The sequence below is a fragment of the Ostrinia furnacalis genome, unplaced genomic scaffold (genome assembly GCF_004193835.3).
Source record: "Ostrinia furnacalis isolate ACB-3 unplaced genomic scaffold, ASM419383v2 OfSCF5588, whole genome shotgun sequence".
Taxonomy (NCBI): Eukaryota; Metazoa; Arthropoda; class Insecta; order Lepidoptera; family Crambidae; genus Ostrinia; species Ostrinia furnacalis.
Window position 1 is genome coordinate 148673 of NW_021135827.1, and position 25706 is coordinate 174378.

The window sequence follows — 25706 nt, forward strand, 5'->3', positions numbered from 1 at the left end:
CGTCTAGTGCTGAACATGGGCCTCTCCCAATGATTTCCACAATGGCCGGTTGGTGGTGGCCTGCATCCAGCGCCTTCCTGCTATCTTTATAAGGTCGTCGGTCTTTGTGGGTGGACGTCCTACGCTGCGCTTTCCGGTACGCGGCTTCTATTAATTTATTTCATTGGAATTTAAGTCTTATTACAGTGGGATACGGGTGGTACCTTGCGCCAGCTGTCCGCACACGGAGGCGACGACGTCCTGCGGCGTGTCGCAGCGGCGGTAGGTGCCGGAGCGGTCGTAGCCGCGCACGGACGCCGCGCGGCAGCCCGGGTGCGCGTGCCGCATGTGCGAAGTTGAGCCTTATTACAGTGGGATACGGGTCGTACCTTGCGCCAGCTGTCCGCACACGGAGGCGACGACGTCCTGCGGCGTGTCGCAGCGGCGGTAGGTGCCGGAGCGGTCGTAGCCGCGCACGGACGCCGCGCGGCAGCCCGGGTGCGCGTGCCGCATGTGCGAAGTTGAGCCTTATTACAGTGGGATACGGGTCGTACCTTGCGCCAGCTGTCCGCACACGGAGGCGACGACGTCCTGCGGCGTGTCGCAGCGGCGGTAGGTGCCGGAGCGGTCGTAGCCGCGCACGGACGCCGCGCGGCAGCCCGGGTGCGCGTGCCGCATGTGCGAAGTTGAGCCTTATTACAGTGGGATACGGGTCGTACCTTGCGCCAGCTGTCCGCACACGGAGGCGACGACGTCCTGCGGCGTGTCGCAGCGGCGGTAGGTGCCGGAGCGGTCGTAGCCGCGCACGGACGCCGCGCGGCAGCCCGGGTGCGCGTGCCGCATGTGCGAAGTTGAGCCTTATTACAGTGGGATACGGGTCGTACCTTGCGCCAGCTGTCCGCACACGGAGGCGACGACGTCCTGCGGCGTGTCGCAGCGGCGGTAGGTGCCGGAGCGGTCGTAGCCGCGCACGGACGCCGCGCGGCAGCCCGGGTGCGCGTGCCGCATGTGCGAAGTTGAGCCTTATTACAGTGGGATACGGGTCGTACCTTGCGCCAGCTGTCCGCACACGGAGGCGACGACGTCCTGCGGCGTGTCGCAGCGGCGGTAGGTGCCGGAGCGGTCGTAGCCGCGCACGGACGCCGCGCGGCAGCCCGGGTGCGCGTGCCGCATGTGCGAAGTTGAGCCTTATTACAGTGGGATACGGGTCGTACCTTGCGCCAGCTGTCCGCACACGGAGGCGACGACGTCCTGCGGCGTGTCGCAGCGGCGGTAGGTGCCGGAGCGGTCGTAGCCGCGCACGGACGCCGCGCGGCAGCCCGGGTGCGCGTGCCGCATGTGCGAAGTTGAGCCTTATTACAGTGGGATACGGGTCGTACCTTGCGCCAGCTGTCCGCACACGGAGGCGACGACGTCCTGCGGCGTGTCGCAGCGGCGGTAGGTGCCGGAGCGGTCGTAGCCGCGCACGGACGCCGCGCGGCAGCCCGGGTGCGCGTGCCGCATGTGCGAAGTTGAGCCTTATTACAGTGGGATACGGGTCGTACCTTGCGCCAGCTGTCCGCACACGGAGGCGACGACGTCCTGCGGCGTGTCGCAGCGGCGGTAGGTGCCGGAGCGGTCGTAGCCGCGCACGGACGCCGCGCGGCAGCCCGGGTGCGCGTGCCGCATGTGCGAAGTTGAGCCTTATTACAGTGGGATACGGGTCGTACCTTGCGCCAGCTGTCCGCACACGGAGGCGACGACGTCCTGCGGCGTGTCGCAGCGGCGGTAGGTGCCGGAGCGGTCGTAGCCGCGCACGGACGCCGCGCGGCAGCCCGGGTGCGCGTGCCGCATATGCGCCGCAAGCGGGGGCGGCACTCCTGCGCCGCCGCACAGCTCGCAACTAACTGTAGACAGAGTAAATACAAATGAGTAGGTCATCTTCATAGAAACGCACGGTTTGTATGTGAGCGCGCGCCAATACGTATGCGGCGCGCTCGCACACACTGACAAAATTCTGCGCAACTCCCCGCTAATCCACGCTAAATTTTGTCAGTGTGTGCGTGCGCGCCGCATACGTATTGGCGCGCTCACATACAAACCGCGCTCGGGCGTTTCTATGAAGATGACCTACTCATTTGTATTTACTCTGCTGTAAAACAACACCAGGTTGTCGGACTGACTGTACCACTGACGAAAATATTGTGTAAATGCGGGTGGGTGAAGAAAATTCATCGCGCCGGAGCAGACGACGCCGCATCTCTTCAGTCTGCCCGCGACCATGACTCGTGCAACCGAGTTGAAACGTCGGGAGGGTAAATATCTTATTTACCGTTATAAAAGTTTTGTTGTAATATACCGCGAAGTGATAATTTTATAACATCAGTAGTTTTACGGTTTAATGCTGAACGGGTGCCTTTTTGGCACAAAAATATGCGTGTATAATTTAAGTCCCTATGTATGTTTTTTGTACAATAAAGATTTTCTTATCTTATTTACTTTTCGAGATCTCAAGATTTTAATACAGCTCCCAAATTATAGTACGCTACAGCATAGATTGCGTCAGTGGATACGACTTTTGCAGCGCAGTGATCGCCACCGAGCAGGCCATCGCGGACGCAAGCTTGCGAACGCCTTTATTTGGCTAAAGTTTAAGACAAAAACACAGTCAATATGACGTTCGTTACATAATGGCATATGGAATTTTGCCTCAATTGTTCTCTCCTAGGTGTCAGCCCTACACCGTGCACCGGTAGGTGCGAGCGAATAGCTGCTGGGGCGATGAAATTCATGCCGTGATCCTCTATATCCCGCCAATAACGGCCTATACCCGTTATAATAGTAAATCACACATAACTTGCAGCCTCTAACGGCAACAGAAATAAAAATTTACTTTGCTAAAAAGGTACATATTGATACTTACTCGAATACGGGGTCTTAGTAATCGACCGCCACACTTTCTTCTGTCGAACTTTGATTATAGGTCGTGGATCATCGTCTTCTTTATCGAAGTTGTCTTTTATTATCCTAGAAAAGAAACAAGTTCACGATTAGTATTAAATATCAGACATTTTGTCGATTTCTGACAGTTATGATGTAGTGACTTACTTTTCAGTTGCAACTCTAAGTTGCTTGGCGTCATAGAGTGCATCCCACAACGCGACCAGAGCGCGCAGAGCAGGGGGCAATACATTTACAACCGAGGAGGTTGATGCTGAAAAATTATACACAATTGAGTCGTTTTATTCACCTAGAAACTTTAAATGATTGAATAAGGAGTTGTAGAGAAGCCTTGGGCAGACCAAACGCAGGGCAGTAGCAGCGCAGTTTGAATGCGGGCCCGCGCAAGTTGTAATACAAGAAACTCTTTGAAGTATGTCACACCAAATTTGAACGCGGGCCTGCGCTCCAACCGCGCCGCACTGCAACTGCCGAAATACAAACGAGGCGGCGCGGTTCCGGGACAGAAGTGGCGCGAATGCGGGCCCGCGCTGTTGTATTACTATGGCGGCCATATTAGCATGACACACCGGACGCAGGGCGGTAGCAGGACGTTGAAAGCGGTTTTCGAATATTTAAATTTTTGACAACGGCCCGCGTTGCAACTGCTTTGAAACTGAGCTGCTTTCAGTGTGCCTCAGCGGCGCTGCAACTGACCCGCACTGCTTCTGACCCGAGTTTGGTCTGTGGGAGCCTTTAAATGACAAACCTTCCCCGGCGTCTTCCTCGTTGATGGGCGTGTCAATGTCAGATTTGCGAGCGCGGCTGGAGCTCGCTTCCTCGCCCGAACGCGTTAACGTCTCGAGGGTGGCCGGCGGCATGCTGAGATATTGACCAGCTGGAATATAAAATTCTTCTTAATTAAGCTGGCAAAGGGGACAAACCGGTGATCAAAATCAATTAAGGTTAAAAGTATGAGAACTTAGCATATCATCACTAGAATTTGACTATGTAGTGTTGCAAGGTTCATTGGATAGATTATGAATTATTAATAGAAGTATAAACACGCATTTCTCTTCGCTTCGCTCAACCTCACGTCTCCTCTCCAGACTTCCGACTGTAGTCGATTTTTGCGCTCAAGTCAAAGGGCCTGAAGTGTTCGAAACAAATTTTGAACACGATGTGTCTGCCTACACCAGTCGGCTAACTTCGTCGAAGCACCATATGAGTAGAGTAGCTAAGAAATTATATAAAAAAATAGGCACTAACCAGCGTTGGAAACTTCAACGGAGTGGCGCTGGTGACGCGCGGCGTGGTCGTGCGGCGCGCGGGTGACGACGCGCGCGCCCTGCTTAGGCAGCTGCGGGTGAAACTTCAGGAACGCTGCGCACGCGATCGCGTCGTGCACTATGCCTGTTGGAATAATGGCGCATTTTCATTAGTCGATAACTCGTTCGGTATACAGCATGCGGGGACTCCCCGCATGCGAGATAACGACCAATGAAAGTTGCAAGTCGGTACGCGTTCGGTACAACGCCTGGGGGATTCCCCGCATGCATTATACCGACCGTGCTATTGACCAATGAAATTCATCATTCAGATTGTCTGACGCGCCATGCCTGTTTCTATTTTTTAGTAAACTTCGCACCCAGATTGCGGGCCCTGTGGCATGCGTTCCAGAAATCTCCGGCACGCCCCATGCGGACCCTATCAATGTTTAATGGTTTAATTCAGCATCGTTTTAGAACACCCATGCCACGCATAACCGATACCACTCCTCAAAATAATAAGCAGACTGCAAATTGTCTGTATCATTACACGTACCCTCATGCCACAGCAAAGCGGCGAAGATGGCACGCAGACACTCGGCCTGAGCAGGGCTAAGCGCGTGCTTGCGCGGCGGCGGCGCCGAGCGCGCTGGCAGCGGCGGCGGCGACGACGCTCGCTTCAGTCGCCGAGCCGACAACCGCTCGCGAACCGCCGCGCGCGGACTCAAGCGCCCGTCCTGCGCAACACAACCATGTCAACACACATGTAATGCCTGTACAATCGTAGCTACGCGCCACTTGCGGTTTTAAACGAGCTGACACACAATCACGTTAGGATATTCGAAAGATTATGTAACATTTTTATCCGGCTCGAAGGACCAATTCTGTCCTGACCGATTTGTGTGCAAATGGAGATATTTCTTTGTCACAAAACGTACAGGATCTCGTGGATACAATCATAATTTTGAACAAATTCTGAGACTTGTAGTTTTACAGTATCAGCTTGATTAAAACAAACTACAAGCATTTGGTGGTGTAGTATGAGTGAGTATTTTTAGGTTTAAAATGTGTGATGTGCACGATACTGCGATGATTGATTAATAGAATAATTGTTATCAAGCAAAATTATTAACTTGATGTCGAACTCCTTTAAGAATAATGTGTTTTTGATAACTATGTGAATTTACAGAAATCGATATGATGGCTTAACTGGATTTGCAACGAAAAAGCACTAAATTCTATTTTTGTTTTCTAAGGTATCAAATGCTAAGTTGAAGAATAAATATAAAAGACGATATACAAAAGACGATATTGTGCCTAGGAAGCAATTTAATAATCATCTCTAAAATGTATTATGATTATTATTTGTATTATTTAGTGTTTGAGTTTTTAAATTACCTGTGTAATAAAAGTGTCAAGTGTGTTCGAGTAGTATGCCGATAAAGGACAGTTGAAATCATTGATGACACTTAAGCCTTACCGTTTACCGTTTGCAGCAGCATGACAGTGGCCGGTGGCGTGCGGTGACTCTGTGAAGCGTCTTTATACCTCCGCTACACTACTCGCGAAGTTGGTCGAGTTTAATCGAAGTAAGATAATGTGAACACGCATATCTCATAGGGCCCCCGCTGAAAATCAGTTTCAAGACAAGCCCTGGCGGTCTTGATGTACGCTGAGCGGGTGCTTTTTTGTTAGAGGGGCACAAGCAGGTAATTGTCCACTTGTTATTTCTCTCTGTTTGAATCTATGTCTTGCTTGCTTGTACTTTCTTGCAAATAAAAAGTTTTCTATTCTATTCTATTCATATCTCTTCGAGCAACCTTCGACCAACTTCCGATTGTTGAGCCCGAGTCAAAGGGTTAGGGCGTTTCGCAGTTTGACTTCACTACTCGGCTAAGTTCAGTAGTTCGCCGAAGCGAGTGGTATAGCGGAGGCGTTACCTTGTTCCCGGCGAGGTACAAATGTACTGCGCTGGGCGCGTCGTCGAGCGAGAGCGCGCTCTCGGGCGAGGTCTGAGTGCCGGCCTGCGCGAGGCGCGCGCCAACGGCCTCGCGCTCCTCCGGCTCTAGCTCCGTCTGCAAGCACAGCTACTTACATAGGTCCGTAATAGGGAGGTCCGTAGCTACAACGTGAGCCGGAGCTGGCAGGGATCCGGTCTAAGTCCCTGCTATCAGAATGTGTTGACGCTATCTAGCAAACCATTTACGGTAAAATAATGAGAAACATCCCACAGCGGCCCGGCGCCGCGCCCTCTGCCACCCCCCACAAACAAAAACAGACACACGGGGCACGATTCAGCAGCAAATCATAACATTCAGATAGAGTAGTCTTGCGGACAACATTTATTTACTGCCAAAATAAAATTTTAAATATCTGAATTTTGAAATAAAGACTTTGCCGATTGATTTCTACATAATAACGCTCGAAGTATACAACGATAGTTAGCTTAGATGTCAGCACATAAATCAATAATAAGGACAAGTAGCTTGAACTAATAGATTTGGGTTCATTCAGAACTTGCAGTTCTCAAATTAGCAAATAAAAATATCATTAATTGGGGTTACGAAAAAAGTGTCATTCCAGGATTACTCCATTGGACAACATTCAGTGCGAGGGTAGCAAGCGAGGGACTTGCCTCGACGATGGTGGTGTCGCGCACGTTGTCGCTGGAGCGCGTCTTCATCGGCGACCAGTACTCGTCTGCGTTGCCGTTCGACCGTCGGATTCGTCTGAAATTCACATCAATTACTCTATTTATCTTAATTTTACTACTTCTCGTTAGTTTCTAACATGGACCTATAAAAAAAGGCGGACGGAACTCGCGCTACAACAAAACTGTGACGCAAAATTTTGGCGTTTGTCTATTGTGTGAGTGAATTTAGGGATGCCATGTTAGCCAAAACATTTTACCCATTTATTTTAAGAAAAACATAGATCGGCAGATATGTTACTTGGAAATATACCTAGACAAAATTATACCGTGCCATTTGAAAAGGATGGAAGGTGAATGCGTTCCCTTATTTTCCTGTGTACCCTTGGCTGTTCCCTTGATGGTACAGTGGAAAATAAATTTTAACCGCTGTACCCTTGGCCGTAAAACCCAACCAACTTAAATTGTACACGTGACCAAGAGGACTAGCTTTTCCTGAATTTGGCCAAAAAACAAAAACAAATGAACATCTAGGCGCGAAATATTAAATTTTCAAATTTTCTTTTTTTGTTTGCAAGTCAGTGTCAGGTTTTATGTTGATCAAAATATGATTCACATATGATTCACACAGTTACAAATTACGAATCTTGTGTAAATAATCATAATCTTATGTATCACTAATATACTTATTATTATTAACTCTGACAGATTTTAACATAAGACCTGAGCTGACACTGACTCAAGAAAATTTTAATTTCGCATTTTCACATCCTTGGGAAGGATCAAATCTGCCTATGAAAATAAAACACAGTTATTATGATAAATTATTTTATTTTTATAGTAAGTTTGTACAAACAATTAGTAGGTAGGTACACATAAATCATAATATTTTGACTAAGAAATCAAATTAAACTCAAATGGAAACAATATTTTTCTTTAAGTACCTATAGTTGGCATTCATATTAAGTGTTGTCATTCTGGAGAAAATATTGATATTGTCCAAACTGGCCAAGTGGGAATGATTTTCCCCGTATTTGATTAAGGGTTACAACTAACTTTTGTTTTACATATAAGGGCAATTCGTTACATTTATAAATTACTGGACGGCTCGCCCCGACTTGGCATGGGTAGATAACAAAAACAAAAAAAAAATGCCTATTTTCTTCGGAAATTAGGATTCTAATGTTGAAAACCACTGGACGAATCGGGCTGAAATTTGGCATGCAGGTAGATGTTATGATGTAGGCATACTAGGAATCCGCTAAGAAAGGATTTTACGAAACTCCACCCCTAAGGGGGTAAAAAGGGATCCACGCGTACAATGTCGCGGGCGGCCGTTAGTGTATTTATAAAAGCAAAATACCACTCACTGATTAATCACGTAAAATAAATATTCTTATTCTTAAATAATATCAGAAACTATAACACCTACAAACTAAAAATTTGGCAAGTAGGTTCCTTATAAATAGATATCCGCTTAGAACGGATTTTACGAAACTTTACCTCTAATGGGGTAAAAAGGCGAAATCGCTGGCGGCCTCTAGTATAAGTATAAGAGCTTCCTCGTTGTGGATAGATCGGGCCCACTAGAGTGAGCCCGCCGTAGGCTGGACTTGGGTTCAACACCGCGGTGGGCAACCCTCTAGTTGGGTTCGCCACTGATCGGGCGCCTTATGCGCTCGATACGGCCCGATCGCGAACGTCGGTCTGCGACCGACGATCGCCAAACGGCTAGAGTACCTTCTGTACTCGCCACTCTGCCCGGTGAAGCTGGAAAAGCTCCTCAAGCTACAAGCGCGCGTCCCTTAAAAAAAATAAAAAAATAAATAAAAAAGTAGACTAGATAGACTTCGCATTTAACATCCCAAAAGCTGAGTAATTTTTTTATAGTGGTGCCGTTTACTTTGAGAGACTCTTGAAATTGCCTCCAATGTGGTGATGTGGTGAAATCGAATCGTTAAATATTTTTCGGCTATATATTTAATGAGGCTTATTTTGTGTTCTGTTCCGGCGAATGTGTGTTCAATTTCTAAGTTTACAAATATGCTTTTATTGCCAACAAATTTTTTTAAGATGTTAGTCAGGATAAATTTATGTTGCCTTTCGTTATATAATGTGATGCCTTCTTTTATAATCCTTCGTATAATCATTTCGCAAATGCAACAAATATCGAACATATCTTTCGATGGAAAACATAAGCCTCCTCTGGTTTTCAAATTTATCAATCTGTGAAAATACAGATTTTCTTCAGTAGACAACCGCGCAGTACATCTTCCGCACCTTATATTTTTGTTTGCGTAATGACAAATGCTACCTGCCAGATACCCTATTATCAGCTTTCGGTAATCATTCAATTCTTCTAAATTTAGTCGCGTCGCTAAATTACTATCTTCTTTCGTGATTTCTTTTAGAAATCCTAAAGAAGAGTCAAAATTTTCGTCATTTTCTTCACATTGTCTGTATGCTGGAGTAGTTGTGTTAATAATTTGGGTGGCCGATGAACAGTTTAATATGGATATTTGTTCTAACGGAACACAATTGCCAGTAGTGAGGCATTTCAATTCGAGATGCGTTAAAAGTTTTTTATAACTTCCTTTGAATTGCTTGACGTTTGGATTGTCGTTGAATCCACCCTGCATCCTTATACAGGAAAAAAACATTTCTAGGTGGTCTTGACTAATTTTATATGTAGGTAAAAATAGTATTTTTTTTTCATTTTGTATTAGTTTTGTATAAAGGTATTTTAGACTTTCTATGTTCATTAATGTGCCAAGAAAACCTGTTTTGCATTTAGCAGTTACAACAGGTTTGTAATATTTAGTAATAACGTATGCATCTCGTCCATCTTTTTTGAATTTTCTTTTCGATAAATATTTAATTTGCAATTTTAATATATATTCTTTGAGTTCGTCTAAAAAGCCAAATACTAAGTCTTTGTTCTCAACACATAGTGGTTTTTTAAAGTCAAATTGGGTCATCGCTCGTGTGTTAAAAATGTCAAACATATCGTTTATGTTTTTGATAAAAGTTTCCGTTGCCTCTGTGTCTTGAAATGATTCTAGCTTTAGGTCTTCTCTGCAGGCTTTTATAGCAGTAGCAACGCTCACACTGAAAACTTGGGAGGCAAGCTTTACCTTCATAATGTTATTTTTGAAATTAATATGTTTTGTTGACAATTTATTTGCTAAATGTAAACCTTCTTCCTGCTGAACTTTATTAAGTGCTTCTAATGTATTCCATTTAATAATTTTCTCATCTTTGTCAAAGAACTCTCTTTTAGCTTGAAATTGGTTTCGGAGCAGCTTTATGACGTGACTAGGGTCCAGAAAGCATGCTATTTCGGAATCATTGGATGGGTGTTTAAATGTTGTTTTTAACCTCTCCGGCTGTAGATTGCATCCAAGTATTTCTAATGCGGCAAAATTCGTTGCATGACCATCGCATGTCATAGAAACGACGTCAACGTCAGACTGAAAGCACTTGGTGAGACAAATTTTGATTAAATTTGCCTTCTGTTCTCCTGTTAACGAGTTGCTTAAAAAATATCCCAAAGGAAGTTTAAAGCGGTGATTTATGCCAACAAGAAGAAAAACTAAAGCCTGGGAAGCTAAAGCAGCACCTTCTTGAACTCCTCCTCCCATGTCTTCTAAGCCAATATATTTCTTACCGTCCCATATTTTTTGACGCCTAATAGCGACTTCATCGAATGTTAAAGAGCACAATGGTCGATGCTTGCTCACCTGTGCCTTGGCTTTCAATGCCTGAAAGTAGAGATGNAACTAACTTTTGTTTTACATATAAGGGCAATTCGTTACATTTATAAATTACTGGACGGCTCGCCCCGACTTGGCATGGGTAGATAACAAAAACAAAAAAAAATGCCTATTTTCTTCGGAAATTAGGATTCTAATGTTGAAAACCACTGGACGAATCGGGCTGAAATTTGGCATGCAGGTAGATGTTATGATGTAGGCATACTAGGAATCCGCTAAGAAAGGATTTTACGAAACTCCACCCCTAAGGGGGTAAAAAGGGATCCACGCGTACAATGTCGCGGGCGGCCGTTAGTGTATTTATAAAAGCAAAATACCACTCACTGATTAATCACGTAAAATAAATATTCTTATTCTTAAATAATATCAGAAACTATAACACCTACAAACTAAAAATTTGGCAAGTAGGTTCCTTATAAATAGATATCCGCTTAGAACGGATTTTACGAAACTTTACCTCTAATGGGGTAAAAAGGCGAAATCGCTGGCGGCCTCTAGTATAAGTATAAGAGCTTCCTCGTTGTGGATAGATCGGGCCCACTAGAGTGAGCCCGCCGTAGGCTGGACTTGGGTTCAACACCGCGGTGGGCAACCCTCTAGTTGGGTTCGCCACTGATCGGGCGCCTTATGCGCTCGATACGGCCCGATCGCGAACGTCGGTCTGCGACCGACGATCGCCAAACGGCTAGAGTACCTTCTGTACTCGCCACTCTGCCCGGTGAAGCTGGAAAAGCTCCTCAAGCTACAAGCGCGCGTCCCTTAAAAAAAATAAATAAAAAAGTAGACTAGATAGACTTCGCATTTAACATCCCAAAAGCTGAGTAATTTTTTTATAGTGGTGCCGTTTACTTTGAGAGACTCTTGAAATTGCCTCCAATGTGGTGATGTGGTGAAATCGAATCGTTAAATATTTTTCGGCTATATATTTAATGAGGCTTATTTTGTGTTCTGTTCCGGCGAATGTGTGTTCAATTTCTAAGTTTACAAATATGCTTTTATTGCCAACAAATTTTTTTAAGATGTTAGTCAGGATAAATTTATGTTGCCTTTCGTTATATAATGTGATGCCTTCTTTTATAATCCTTCGTATAATCATTTCGCAAATGCAACAAATATCGAACATATCTTTCGATGGAAAACATAAGCCTCCTCTGGTTTTCAAATTTATCAATCTGTGAAAATACAGATTTTCTTCAGTAGACAACCGCGCAGTACATCTTCCGCACCTTATATTTTTGTTTGCGTAATGACAAATGCTACCTGCCAGATACCCTATTATCAGCTTTCGGTAATCATTCAATTCTTCTAAATTTAGTCGCGTCGCTAAATTACTATCTTCTTTCGTGATTTCTTTTAGAAATCCTAAAGAAGAGTCAAAATTTTCGTCATTTTCTTCACATTGTCTGTATGCTGGAGTAGTTGTGTTAATAATTTGGGTGGCCGATGAACAGTTTAATATGGATATTTGTTCTAACGGAACACAATTGCCAGTAGTGAGGCATTTCAATTCGAGATGCGTTAAAAGTTTTTTATAACTTCCTTTGAATTGCTTGACGTTTGGATTGTCGTTGAATCCACCCTGCATCCTTATACAGGAAAAAAACATTTCTAGGTGGTCTTGACTAATTTTATATGTAGGTAAAAATAGTATTTTTTTTTCATTTTGTATTAGTTTTGTATAAAGGTATTTTAGACTTTCTATGTTCATTAATGTGCCAAGAAAACCTGTTTTGCATTTAGCAGTTACAACAGGTTTGTAATATTTAGTAATAACGTATGCATCTCGTCCATCTTTTTTGAATTTTCTTTTCGATAAATATTTAATTTGCAATTTTAATATATATTCTTTGAGTTCGTCTAAAAAGCCAAATACTAAGTCTTTGTTCTCAACACATAGTGGTTTTTTAAAGTCAAATTGGGTCATCGCTCGTGTGTTAAAAATGTCAAACATATCGTTTATGTTTTTGATAAAAGTTTCCGTTGCCTCTGTGTCTTGAAATGATTCTAGCTTTAGGTCTTCTCTGCAGGCTTTTATAGCAGTAGCAACGCTCACACTGAAAACTTGGGAGGCAAGCTTTACCTTCATAATGTTATTTTTGAAATTAATATGTTTTGTTGACAATTTATTTGCTAAATGTAAACCTTCTTCCTGCTGAACTTTATTAAGTGCTTCTAATGTATTCCATTTAATAATTTTCTCATCTTTGTCAAAGAACTCTCTTTTAGCTTGAAATTGGTTTCGGAGCAGCTTTATGACGTGACTAGGGTCCAGAAAGCATGCTATTTCGGAATCATTGGATGGGTGTTTAAATGTTGTTTTTAACCTCTCCGGCTGTAGATTGCATCCAAGTATTTCTAATGCGGCAAAATTCGTTGCATGACCATCGCATGTCATAGAAACGACGTCAACGTCAGACTGAAAGCACTTGGTGAGACAAATTTTGATTAAATTTGCCTTCTGTTCTCCTGTTAACGAGTTGCTTAAAAAATATCCCAAAGGAAGTTTAAAGCGGTGATTTATGCCAACAAGAAGAAAAACTAAAGCCTGGGAAGCTAAAGCAGCACCTTCTTGAACTCCTCCTCCCATGTCTTCTAAGCCAATATATTTCTTACCGTCCCATATTTTTTGACGCCTAATAGCGACTTCATCGAATGTTAAAGAGCACAATGGTCGATGCTTGCTCACCTGTGCCTTGGCTTTCAATGCCTGAAAGTAGAGATGGGTTATACTAGGTAAATTTGATACTAGGTGCACCTATTCCTAGTATTTATTAATACTTGATCCAAATACCTATTCCACCTAGTACGTAGTAATTTAGCATACTTGACGCGACTAGTGCGGACTAATCCACGTAGTATGACTTTAAAATAATTTTTTTTTTGAAAAGATACAACCGTAGGTAGTATGAATAATCCAATTTGTAATTGAATAATAATTCCTCCCTTCATACTTCAACAGGCTTAGGACTATCAACTTAAAAGTTGGCGTATTTAAAAGATATCAATTTCATAAAAATATTTATATATTTTTTCTTATTTACATGAATATGGTTTGACTACGTTTGTGTGCGTTTGCTTCGTCGCGCTCAAATTTGTTTGGTCAGACAGAGACGGAGTGAATCTCTACGTTCGCACATAAGCTTAGCGAGAAATACTAGGTGCGCGTAATACACGACTAAGGATTACGCAATAATAACCTCTATTACTTTGAAGGTAGGGTCGGAAATCGTGTAATTTATAAAATACTAGGTGGATCAAGTATTTAAAAAATTGGAATAGGTGCCGCCTAGTACTGTAAAATACCTAGTGTGTGGATCTGTTCTAGTAAATACGTCTCATCTCTACCTGAAAGGATTCCTCAGTAAAGCCTGGATCTCCTTTTATATGGCCATACCACTTAGACAGAGTCTTAAGATGAGGAAGGCACGTATTGAATGTTTGTCTTACGTAGTTATAAGCTTTTGGTGAATAATAATTCAACGTAAGACAAAACTTCTTTACTGCAGGGGTATATTTAATGTTCTTTTTTTGTTTTTTCCTGTTCATGTTATTGAATAAGTCGACAGGAACTAAGTTGTCCTTTAGTTTATTAAATGTCTCAGTATCAACGTAGTTACTGTCTTTTAGGGACTTTAAAATGTCCTTTAGGGATCTGTTTCTATTTTGAAGTCGTTTGACTTTCTGCCTCAATGTCTTAAGCTCTCGTGTTTGTTTTTTAATAATATTTTGTTTTTTGTTGAGAGTTTGTTGTAGCCGCCGTTTTCTTGGAGAATTAACTGTTGATAGAATATTTTCATCTGCTCCAATTCCAGGATAATTCTAACAAAGAAAAAATACATAACATTATAAAGACATTAGCGCGAAGACACTAACGCGAAATAACTATGTGTGTTACCAGTGATGACTTATAGTTCGGAAACGTGGCCTCTCACTAAAGGCCTTATACAGAAGCTCAAAGTTGCACAGCTATGCTATGCTAGGGCTATGCTCAGTGTTTCTTTACGAGATCGAATGAGATGTGTCTGGCTGGCTGTCAGATGGCTGTAGTTATTCCAAATAAATAAATAAAAGAAATGAGGAGATCCTTAAACGAACTAAAGTCGCTGACATAGCCCGACGGATTAGCAAGCTAAAATTGGCAACAGGCAGGGCACATAGTACGCAGAACTGACGGCCGATGGGGCAGCAAGGTTCTGGAGTGGAGGCCGCGTACCGGAAAACCGCAGCGTGGGACGTTCACCCACAAGGTGGACCGATGACATCATAAAGGTCTTTCGCGCAATTGTACCAAACACTAACATTATTGGGTGTTACTGTTGATTAAGCTACCAATTTATAACTTAAATTGCTGTATATTATCAAGATTATTTGCGAAACAAGGATTGCTGAAAAATGATTTTATTACAGACAAAATCTTTGTATGCTAAGGATTTTCACAAAGACCGGTCCTGCGCCACAAATGAAAAATATTAATATGTTAAATTCATCGACAACATTTTTTTTACTACGCACCTCTCGTGAAACACTGAGAATATATGGTTCAGCAGGTAAGCACTCTTGCTGTAGAGTCATAGTTAAGGAAGTAGAATGTTCCTGTGCTGGTATAGTCGTTGATGTGCTCTAAAAATATCAACAGTGCCAAATTATACAATCAAAGGGATTTCTGTATCAACATCAAATATGAAGCGCTTTTAATAAAATAATAATTTACTAATTAATTATTATTTATATACGCACCTCTCGCAAAGCATTTGAATTATTTGGTTCAACAGGAAGAATCATAGTCAAGGAACCAGAATTTTGTGCTGGCTCAGTCGCTGATGTGCTCTAAAATATTAACAGTGCAAAAAATACATTCACCACGGATTTCTGTTCAAACTTTATCATTATCAAAATACATATGAATTATGCTAATGTCATCGACAATAATATTTATTTATTTATTAATTTTACTACGCACCTCTCGTGGAACACTGAGAATATTTGATTCAGCTGGTAGGTACTCTTGCTGTAGAGTCATAGTTGAGAAAGTAGAATGTTCCAGTGCTGGCATAGTCATTAATGTGCTCTAAAAATATCAACAGTGCCAAATTATACAATCAAAGGGATTTCTGTATCAACAACAAATATGAAGCGCTTAGGAGATGGAGCAGCAGGAGCGTCGGCGTGGCGGGACTCACGTGCGGCGCGGGGTGGTCGTCCAGCGTGCAGCGGAACACGTAGGTGCCGGGCGCGCGCGGCGTCCAGCTGGCGTGGTAGGAGCCGTCGGCGCGGCGCGGGATCATGGAGGAGACCAGGAGATGGAGCAGCAGGAGCGTCGGCGTGGCGGGACTCACGTGCGGCGCGGGGTGGTCGTCCAGCGTGCAGCGGAACACGTAGGTGCCGGGCGCGCGCGGCGTCCAGCTGGCGTGGTAGGAGCCGTCGGCGCGGCGCGGGATCATGGAGGAGACCAGGAGATGGAGCAGCAGGAGCGTCGGCGTGGCGGGACTCACGTGCGGCGCGGGGTGGTCGTCCAGCGTGCAGCGGAACACGTAGGTGCCGGGCGCGCGCGGCGTCCAGCTGGCGTGGTAGGAGCCGTCGGCGCGGCGCGGGATCATGGAGGAGACCAGGAGATGGAGCAGCAGGAGCGTCGGCGTGGCGGGACTCACGTGCGGCGCGGGGTGGTCGTCCAGCGTGCAGCGGAACACGTAGGTGCCGGGCGCGCGCGGCGTCCAGCTGGCGTGGTAGGAGCCGTCGGCGCGGCGCGGGATCATGGAGGAGACCAGGAGATGGAGCAGCAGGAGCGTCGGCGTGGCGGGACTCACGTGCGGCGCGGGGTGGTCGTCCAGCGTGCAGCGGAACACGTAGGTGCCGGGCGCGCGCGGCGTCCAGCTGGCGTGGTAGGAGCCGTCGGCGCGGCGCGGGATCATGGAGGAGACCAGGAGATGGAGCAGCAGGAGCGTCGGCGTGGCGGGACTCACGTGCGGCGCGGGGTGGTCGTCCAGCGTGCAGCGGAACACGTAGGTGCCGGGCGCGCGCGGCGTCCAGCTGGCGTGGTAGGAGCCGTCGGCGCGGCGCGGGATCATGGAGGAGACCAGGAGATGGAGCAGCAGGAGCGTCGGCGTGGCGGGACTCACGTGCGGCGCGGGGTGGTCGTCCAGCGTGCAGCGGAACACGTAGGTGCCGGGCGCGCGCGGCGTCCAGCTGGCGTGGTAGGAGCCGTCGGCGCGGCGCGGGATCATGGAGGAGACCAGGAGATGGNTGTTGATGAGACTCCGTCCGCCTTTTTTTATAGGTCCATGGTTTCTAAGAAATTACAGATAGCCACACACATATTCATAAAGAATTGGCATTGCAGGCAATAAGTGTTATATAAAACTCCCCAGATTACAAAATAACTAATACAAACCTCGGGGTCGGCATTGATGTGGATTCATTGCGCATAACTCGAGCACGCTTTGAGGGCTCGAATGCGTACACAAAAGGCATGGTAGCTGTTTCGCCCTGAAATGTAAATGCTTGGTTATTCTCATATTCATTCACAATAAATGATGACTGACATCGAGATTTTTGTTTCATTTACCTCATTCACCAGATCAGTTTGACTGCTGGAAGGAGGACATCGTCGATCAATGCGTTGGATTTCTGGGAAAAAGATTAATCAGTGATAAATTTATCTTTTGAGCCAGATAAAGACAGTAATAGAATAAATATACGATTAATTACCTGCTCCGGGAACGTCAAGGTCATCCGGTTCTTCCTGCGGCCACTGCACCTCGCCTTGCGTCTCCCAGTACCCGCTCCATACACCCATATACTCCGACTACAACATAACAACAAGAGATAAATCTCTTGACATTCTTTATGTCATTTTTTAAAACAAAGCTACTAAGAACACCTCCATAAAAAATATCAAGAACTCCGGAGATCTATAACAAAACAAGCGTAAAAAAATTGTCTGCATTTGATACAATGTAAAAATACAATTCCAAGACCTAAGAAATGTATTCAGCCATGCAAGGCTAAAAAGTTCACTGTACATCAATACTTTAGAACTCTGCAACATTTTTCTTTGTTGAAAATGAAAAATATTTATTCTAACGTGTACTTTTGCTTTCCGAGAGTTGCCTCCGTTCACGATGAAGCGTGTAAAGTTAGAATAGAAATGTACAAAGAGAAATAGGTTGTAAACTTATGAAAAAGGTATGTCAAACATTACATTAGAATGAAATGTTTGTATAAACTTGTGTTTTGTTAAAATAATATCAATATTCAATGGTAAATATGGTACCAGTCTGTGCAAATTACCTCTGACCTCTTCACCGACCGACGATCTAGTGAAGCTCGTAGAAGGCTCCTGACTGTGGACAGCGCAGAACCGCTCGGTTTGGAAATCTTTGGAAACCTATACGTCCAGCAGGATTTCTTTTTGTTGAAACGACAGGGTATAATGTTACTTAGGTTTTCTCTTGATAACTATCTTACCCTAGGGGTGAATAGCGCGTAATGTGAGCTTGCTCAAAAGATTCCTGTTCACTCGTGCCTTAACTCTTTAACTGGTAAAGAGAAAAATATTTTTCATTTGTTTTGAACCTTACCTCACTAAAGTTTAAAATACGGTGGCATCAATTCTGTCCCCAACAGTACAGACGGTGAAACGCAACTGCAACGAAACTGCAACTGCTAGTTACTTTTGAGTTGCATCTAAGTTTCTGCCATAGTGTCCGTTGAGAGACCACATATGACGCGACCAGTTTGAAACTTTCAGTTTCAGTTTCATTCATAAGAATCATCAGAAAGTTGCAGTTTCGTTGCAGTTGCGTTTCACCGTCTGTTCTGGGCTTTACAAGCTGAAAGGCGTGCGACTGATAGTCCACTGACCTGCGGCGAGGAATAAGGCTCGACGGGCACGAGCAGCACGCGGTCGATGTGCCGGTTGTGCTGCAGGCACCACGCCACCGCGGCACCCGTGTCCGTGTAGGTGCGCACGGACTCCTCGCTCAGCCGCACCCACGTGCCGTCCTTGTTGGTCACCTGGAGACAAGGCGGTGTCAATGGAAAACTCTCGCAAATGTACAAATTAACAATCCATTTAATCTTACACAAATTACACGAAAATACTGATGACCCCAGTGACATCTCGCTCGCAACTGACAAAACAAACACATTGTCGCCATATGTGTGTACAGACACCTACTACGAGTAAAGGTCGTCGTTTTCGTGAAATGAAAGAACTGTGATAAACTAGTTTCCAGGTATCACACAAATTACCGGGCGTGGGGCCCGCTCATTCTGCAAGCTCTAAAAGCATAAGGTCACCTTACTTCGAACTCCTCCTATGTTCTTCTGATTAATTTCGTTGCGGGTCCAATGACAGTTTAACTTTCCCCCGGGACAAATTTGACCTTCACTGGTTGGGTTTTTATTGGCGGTCACGCTGTAGATCCTGGCTACACAGGAGTTGCAGTGGTGGGAAAGAGATGTCGGAATAGTCTCGTAAGCATAAGGTCACTACGTTTTTCCAGACGTCGGCGACACACATTTCATGTAAATGAAACACGCGCCGTGGACGCGATATTATCGCAAACAATGTAATATTTAGCAAAGCAATCTAATTTAGCAGCGCAACAAACGCGCGTCGACGGCACCTGAAAAAAGAATGTGGTGCAAAAACGCATACGCACCTCCTCGACGTAGGCAACAGTGCCACCAGGCGGCACGCTGCCCACCTCCTCGGCCTGCAGGCTGGGGCTGGCGCGCACGCGCAGCCCGGCCGTGTAGCGCGCGATGAAGCGCCGCGTCTTGGCCGGCGGGAACGCCGCGCCATCCGCCTGCACGCCGCGCTCCTCGCACTCCTCCGTCGGGTCGTCGCCCATCTCGATGGTCACCTCCTACACCAAACAATGGGGAAGTTTTGTGATGTTGAAAACATTAGATTTCACTGAATGGGATTAAAATATAGACCAAAACTAAAAAGCCGGTGAAGTTATTTTTGAAATCCATCAAGAAATGGCTGAGAAATAAATTATTTAAACTACCTCCATATTTTCGCGTGGAACTTAAACGTAGGCGGTGCTGTGACATCAGGCCACCTGTTCAAGTTTCATTCACAATCCTTACCACCCCTAACGCATTGTCGAGAATGACACTATAAAGTCAGTCTTCTTTTTCTTTTTAAATATGGTTAGGTCTTGGATAATTATGTCAAAAAAGGTTACACAATTTTACTAAGAAAGAATCTTGAGTGACCCTGGCTGAAAAATTAAAAACTAAGATTAAAAAAAAAATGGATCTGTCAACAGCACTGGACCAGGGGTGATTTGCCCCCAGAGGCGAAAAACACAAGTCCATCGCCATCAATAAATGAAGAAGAAGTACTGTTTGTACTCCGAGTTTGTACTGGTGTGACTACACCGATCAAAATGGCGCGAATATTTGTTATGCGCAATATTTTCAAGATTTATTAAAAGAAAAAAAAATAGAAACTTGTCCATTGTAGTCACACACATTTTATAATCAGTGACGTGCTGTCAGTGTCACAGATCACAGACGTGTCACTGAAGTTCCGTGAACTAAGTAATGACAAGTGCGAATTGAATCACTGACGCAACATTGTAACACTGACAATGAACTGAGCGAATATGTTGACGGAATTTGACCGATATGTGTGAATCGATTTCTGATGTCGATTGAACCTTCGCCTTCATAAATTACAAATAACTTCGCTTCATATTATCAATTTACTTGAATAATGGAGGGAGAGAAGATTTTATGCAAAGGCAACATTAAATATGTCTTGTCTATTTTCGTGCGAGTACAAGAAATATGCATTATGGTTTACAATTTCTTTGTAACAGTCCTGCCTCCCGTACCATGCAATGTTCCAGGTTGGGCTCAAATACAGCAGCAAGAGCGCGACTCGAACAATAATCGTAGATGAGGATGAGGATGTTCCATGCGTGAAGTAGAAGGCACATTCGGACGCAAGCCTCCATTTTGATTTTTTACATAATTTCCGATTCCGAGGGTACCAAAAGTGAACAGATGCAAACAACCGAGGGAACCGAGAAGCTCGTGTAATTACGTTATAGTTAATAGCAAGTTATTAATTACCTTAACTATACATATATTTAAATTATTCAATTACTTTTTATGTCCGGCAATGTAAACACCACATGTATGCACAGGTTTCCTCACTCATAACAGTCATAACTGCTTCGCGAAAACCGCAGTAAACTAATGCCAATTAGTCATTCATAAACTTTCAGTCGTTAGTTATCTGACGTATACTTACGTCTGAACAACAAATAAATATAGCTTGTTAATGTGCCAAATATTGTCAAAATATTTTTCTCTTCGTAATAAATATTATGGGTTTAATCAACGAGTGGAAAATAAGGCCCTAAGTGCTTTTAGTTCCATTAAATGTGACCGCGTGTCGGACACTAAATGGATCTATTTTGACGTGCGTAATACTTTCATAAGCTTTTAAAATAATGGACAACATCGGTTTTCATCAGCCACATCTTACGTAAGTATTATGCGTGGCAAAATAGGCGAGTTTATGAAAAACAAACGCGGCATTTTAAATACATAGGGTGTATCAATGACATATGAGGTTCGTAAGCCACAAAAAGTATGTTGATCTGAGAAACTTTATCTAGTTAGTCTGAAGTAACTAGGTATTTGTTTAAAAATACATAAATCAATTTTCAGAAGTTTAAGTTAAAAACTAAAACGGGGAATTGTTCACAAAATAATACAGGTAATCAATGCGGTAGGGTTGAAGCACAATGAATATTTGAACTGAAATTTGTTTCGTGTTGCAGAGTACACTGTTCGATACGAATTAAAATGTCAAGTGCGGTGTCTGTGTAGTTGTCCGCTAAGTTACAGTTTCTCCAACACAGAAATAAAAGGAGCTAGACACGCTCCAAGTAAAACGGACAGAACACTTACATCGACGTCACAAGGTGTAGTTGCAGGAATTGGCTGGCATATAGAGAAGAGCAAAAAGATGGAGCGTTTGTTCCATTGTGTGAGGCGCGGTGGTGTCGGCCACATGGAAGCAATGGGCGATTTTTCGAAAAAATAATAATTAAATAAATAAATATCCTTGGTAAATAAATCTATAATTCTTAACAGTACGAGTAACACTACCTATAGATATTACCTATCAAATCAAACCTACGACAAACAACCAAAAATATGGAAACGACGCAACGATTCATTCGTTAGTAGCACCGCGCACTCCGGTATTGCTCACCACATAATCTAAGGACAATCGAATGACTGCGATTGCTTATCGAATACCTACATTCAATTATAGTAGAGACCATTCGAGTAATTCGATTAATTTAGTATTAATCGCCCATCGCTACCACATGCCGTGGCGTGGTAGGAGCCGTCGGGCGCGGCGCGACCTCATGGAGGAGACTAGGAGATGGAGCAGCAGGAGCGTCGGCGTGGCGGGACTCACGTGCGGCGCGGGGTGGTCGTCCAGCGTGCAGCGGAACACGTAGGTGCCGGGCGCGCGCGGCGTCCAGCTGGCGTGGTAGGAGCCGTCGGCGCGGCGCGGGATCATGGAGGAGACCAGGAGATGGAGCAGCAGGAGCGTCGGCGTGGCGGGACTCACGTGCGGCGCGGGGTGGTCGTCCAGCGTGCAGCGGAACACGTAGGTGCCGGGCGCGCGCGGCGTCCAGCTGGCGTGGTAGGAGCCGTCGGCGCGGCGCGGGATCATGGAGGAGACCAGGAGATGGAGCAGCAGGAGCGTCGGCGTGGCGGGACTCACGTGCGGCGCGGGGTGGTCGTCCAGCGTGCAGCGGAACACGTAGGTGCCGGGCGCGCGCGGCGTCCAGCTGGCGTGGTAGGAGCCGTCGGCGCGGCGCGGGATCATGGAGGAGACCAGGAGATGGAGCAGCAGGAGCGTCGGCGTGGCGGGACTCACGTGCGGCGCGGGGTGGTCGTCCAGCGTGCAGCGGAACACGTAGGTGCCGGGCGCGCGCGGCGTCCAGCTGGCGTGGTAGGAGCCGTCGGCGCGGCGCGGGATCATGGAGGAGACCAGGAGATGGAGCAGCAGGAGCGTCGGCGTGGCGGGACTCACGTGCGGCGCGGGGTGGTCGTCCAGCGTGCAGCGGAACACGTAGGTGCCGGGCGCGCGCGGCGTCCAGCTGGCGTGGTAGGAGCCGTCGGCGCGGCGCGGGATCATGGAGGAGACCAGGAGATGGAGCAGCAGGAGCGTCGGCGTGGCGGGACTCACGTGCGGCGCGGGGTGGTCGTCCAGCGTGCAGCGGAACACGTAGGTGCCGGGCGCGCGCGGCGTCCAGCTGGCGTGGTAGGAGCCGTCGGCGCGGCGCGGGATCATGGAGGAGACCAGGAGATGGAGCAGCAGGAGCGTCGGCGTGGCGGGACTCACGTGCGGCGCGGGGTGGTCGTCCAGCGTGCAGCGGAACACGTAGGTGCCGGGCGCGCGCGGCGTCCAGGTGGCGTGGTAGGAGCCGTCGGGCGCGGCGCGCACGGGCAGCCGCTCGGCGGGCACGCGCCCCGCCGCCGCCTCAGCGCGCGCGCCCCAGCCGCCGTCCGCCAGCCGCAGCTCCTCGAACGAGTAGCTCTGGTACGCCTACACGTAAACATCGAGCAAACTTACGCATGACTTCTTTTGCTTCAACTTTAACTTGTTCTCATGTAACAAGTTAAAGTTGCTATGCTAATGTACAGTCACGGAATGAAAAGGTTCGTCAGTTTTCAAATTGATTCCTTCAACGAATCGCGAGCACATATTACCTTTTGAAACTATGTTACAGAATAATCTCGAGTTAGAGAAAATAATCTTTAACTGTTCGTCAGTAAAGTTCAAAATTATTCGGATCAAAGTTGTTTGACGATTTATCTTGTCAAGAAGATTATTATGATTGATAAACTAAAACCTTCTTGTTGGTTCAACCTGCCATTATTATTTCTATTAAATAAAAAAAAACTATTGTCAATTGGTCAATGTCATCATTGCATTGCACTGATGGGATAGAAAAATAAACAAGCAAAACCTTATTTGTTAGCAAACGTCACATTTATTTAAATGTTAGCAGCACTGTTTCTTGCACTGTTATGTTGGCAGGTTTGACTCTTACAGTACCTAGTGCAAGCGAAAACCGACACTAAGGTGACGAACCTTTTCATTCTGCGACTGTACAACTTACAAGAGACTGTAGGATTTTTTGACAAATATAAAATATAATGGTCGATCAGCTAGCTGATTTTGAAAAACTTCATAATGTTACCTATTTTATTTTTTTATTAATAAATAAACTCATGGTTGTTTGAATCGCTTCAAACTTTCGTGACTTCAAGGTGTCTATTTAACTACACAAAATATGTAGAGAGGATGGTTGTTGTTCAGCTGAAAAGTCTAACGTATTTTGTCATGAACCAAATTGAATACAATTCAAGCACTTTGTCGTTAAGTATTTATCATTATTTTTCATTACGATCTTTCATCACGTACCTAACATACAAGCAACATCTAGATAAAAAGTACATTTATTTTAGCTGATTTTTGGATACGTAAAGTAAAAAATCAGATTATGTTCAGCACAACATTTTACAGTTTTTATTCTAGTAACAAACAACCTCCACTCCGCATTTGGATTCGATGGGATTACAACTTTAAATCTCTGTTCAGCCGGGTGGCCAAACTAGGTCAGACATACATCCAAAAATTACACATTATACACATTCATTTACAAAGATTATGGATGAGTTTGAAAATAAAAACAATTAAGTTTACATTAACTAAATCTGCTAATTGCAAAATTCAATCATCATCCAATATTTTCAGGAGTCAGTAAATAGACAGCATTATGAACAAAGATAAAATTGCAACATTATGAATAGTATTATGAAACGACCCTCAAAACCACTTGTAGATTCAAATTCATGCATAGATTACAGCTTCCTAAACTTGTGAAACTTTGTTTGATAGTCCGGTTTTGAGCGACGTTTCAGAATAGGAGAATATGCTCGTATCAACTACTAACTCTATTATAATCTGCAGGGGGTAAGTAAATCAGGGTTTGTCAAACAGCAAATGTGGACGTTGAAATGCGTGCAAAGGCAAGTCGTTAGGGCTGTGCACAACACGCTGTAGCCGCATCGATGTTAACGCTACGAAAGCTCGCTACAAGCCTACTACGAACTAACGGCTACCGAGAGCAAAAGTTTGGAGTCTAATAATTTAATGATATGTAAAATTTCTGACTTTACCACACTATGTTTAAGCATATTATTAAGTTAATATGGGCTAGTGTTTACTTGATAGCTCATTTACCTGACACCCTGTACTTATACATACATTCAGCTAAAAATAACAATTCAAACACCGGTTAAGTCATTTACTTCTAAAAATCGGATCAAAAAACAAGAGGGTGAATCCATACTTTTGCTTACAAGTCAATGTTTTTGATGAAAAGTAATATAACCAGGTAGGCATTGGAGTTGCATTGCACTGCGGCGCGGCTCGCTAGATTAAAAACTAGTTGTTTGACAAACCTAAGTGCAAGTTTACGTGTAGGTCTGCAAGTGTACGGGGCGGCATGCTGGTGCGGTGACTGCGTGCGTACCTTCATCATGGTGATGGCGTGGAAGCACATGTTGTCCCGCATGGTGGCCTGGTAGGCCACGCCGGGCGGCTCGCGCGCGCCCCCCGTCGGCGCGGGCGCACGCGGCGGCGCCTCCTCCACGCGCTGCACCACCACCTAACCAATGACCACATTTACATACGAATTCGATGACCAAATCACAGCTTCAGGCGGGGTTGTTCCTATTGTTAAAGTAAAACGCTATTCCTATTTTCTTTAAGATGTGGACAACTTTCTTTGAGGATCTCGTATCGGCGTTCGGACTATGTCAGAGGAAATTTGCGTACATAAACATAAGTGATTATTTCGGCCTAGGTGTTTTCTAACCTATACTAAAACCTTAAAATTATAAAGCTGAAGACTTTGTTTGATTGGTTGTGAACGCGCTCTCAGATTCTCAGAAGTTAAGTACCCAATTAGTTACTGATTCTAAAAAATATATTAGAGTATTTCTCAAAAAAAATGTACGTAACGAAACGGTAGTAACGAAATAGTAAGGCCATAA

General features: G+C 44.9%; 2 protein-coding genes across 2 annotated transcripts in view; both read right to left on the minus strand.

Moving 5' to 3' along the window:
* LOC114361334 (E3 ubiquitin-protein ligase highwire-like) overlaps window positions 1-25245 on the minus strand; it is a 58441-nt gene extending 33196 nt beyond the window's left edge. The window contains exons 1-15 of the mRNA XM_028316330.1: window positions 25184-25245; window positions 22048-23187; window positions 19253-19459; window positions 18450-18602; window positions 17295-17391; window positions 17152-17213; window positions 16978-17072; window positions 6802-6895; window positions 6107-6241; window positions 4723-4903; window positions 4168-4311; window positions 3668-3796; window positions 3067-3172; window positions 2882-2985; window positions 1689-1865 (exon numbers count right to left, since the gene is read on the minus strand). Coding sequence (XP_028172131.1) covers window positions 1689-1865; window positions 2882-2985; window positions 3067-3172; window positions 3668-3796; window positions 4168-4311; window positions 4723-4903; window positions 6107-6241; window positions 6802-6895; window positions 16978-17072; window positions 17152-17213; window positions 17295-17391; window positions 18450-18602; window positions 19253-19459; window positions 22048-23187; window positions 25184-25225 — 2866 coding nt within the window. The 5' untranslated portion in view covers window positions 25226-25245. The remainder of the gene's footprint in view (window positions 1-1688; window positions 1866-2881; window positions 2986-3066; window positions 3173-3667; window positions 3797-4167; window positions 4312-4722; window positions 4904-6106; window positions 6242-6801; window positions 6896-16977; window positions 17073-17151; window positions 17214-17294; window positions 17392-18449; window positions 18603-19252; window positions 19460-22047; window positions 23188-25183) is intronic.
* Window positions 13879-15714, minus strand: LOC114361333 (uncharacterized). The gene is made up of 4 exons (XM_028316329.1): window positions 15550-15714; window positions 15327-15416; window positions 15102-15209; window positions 13879-14408 (listed from the first exon to the last, which is right to left on the minus strand). Exons 1-4 carry the CDS (start codon window positions 15646-15648, stop codon window positions 13911-13913), a joined length of 795 nt encoding a protein of 264 aa, XP_028172130.1. The 5' UTR covers window positions 15649-15714; the 3' UTR covers window positions 13879-13910.
* Window positions 25246-25706: the final 461 nt, after the last annotated feature.

Coding starts and splice junctions, on each gene's coding strand:
- LOC114361333 (XM_028316329.1), bottom strand. CDS start 15,648: ATGACTATGCCAGCACTGGAACATTCTACTTTCTCAACTATGACTCTA. Junction 15,417..15,549: donor TTCTCAGTGTTCCACGAGAG/GTGCGTAGTAAA, acceptor TTAATATTTTAG/AGCACATCAGCGACTGAGCC. Junction 14,409..15,101: donor TTCTCAGTGTTTCACGAGAG/GTGCGTAGTAAA, acceptor TTTCTTTGTTAG/AATTATCCTGGAATTGGAGC.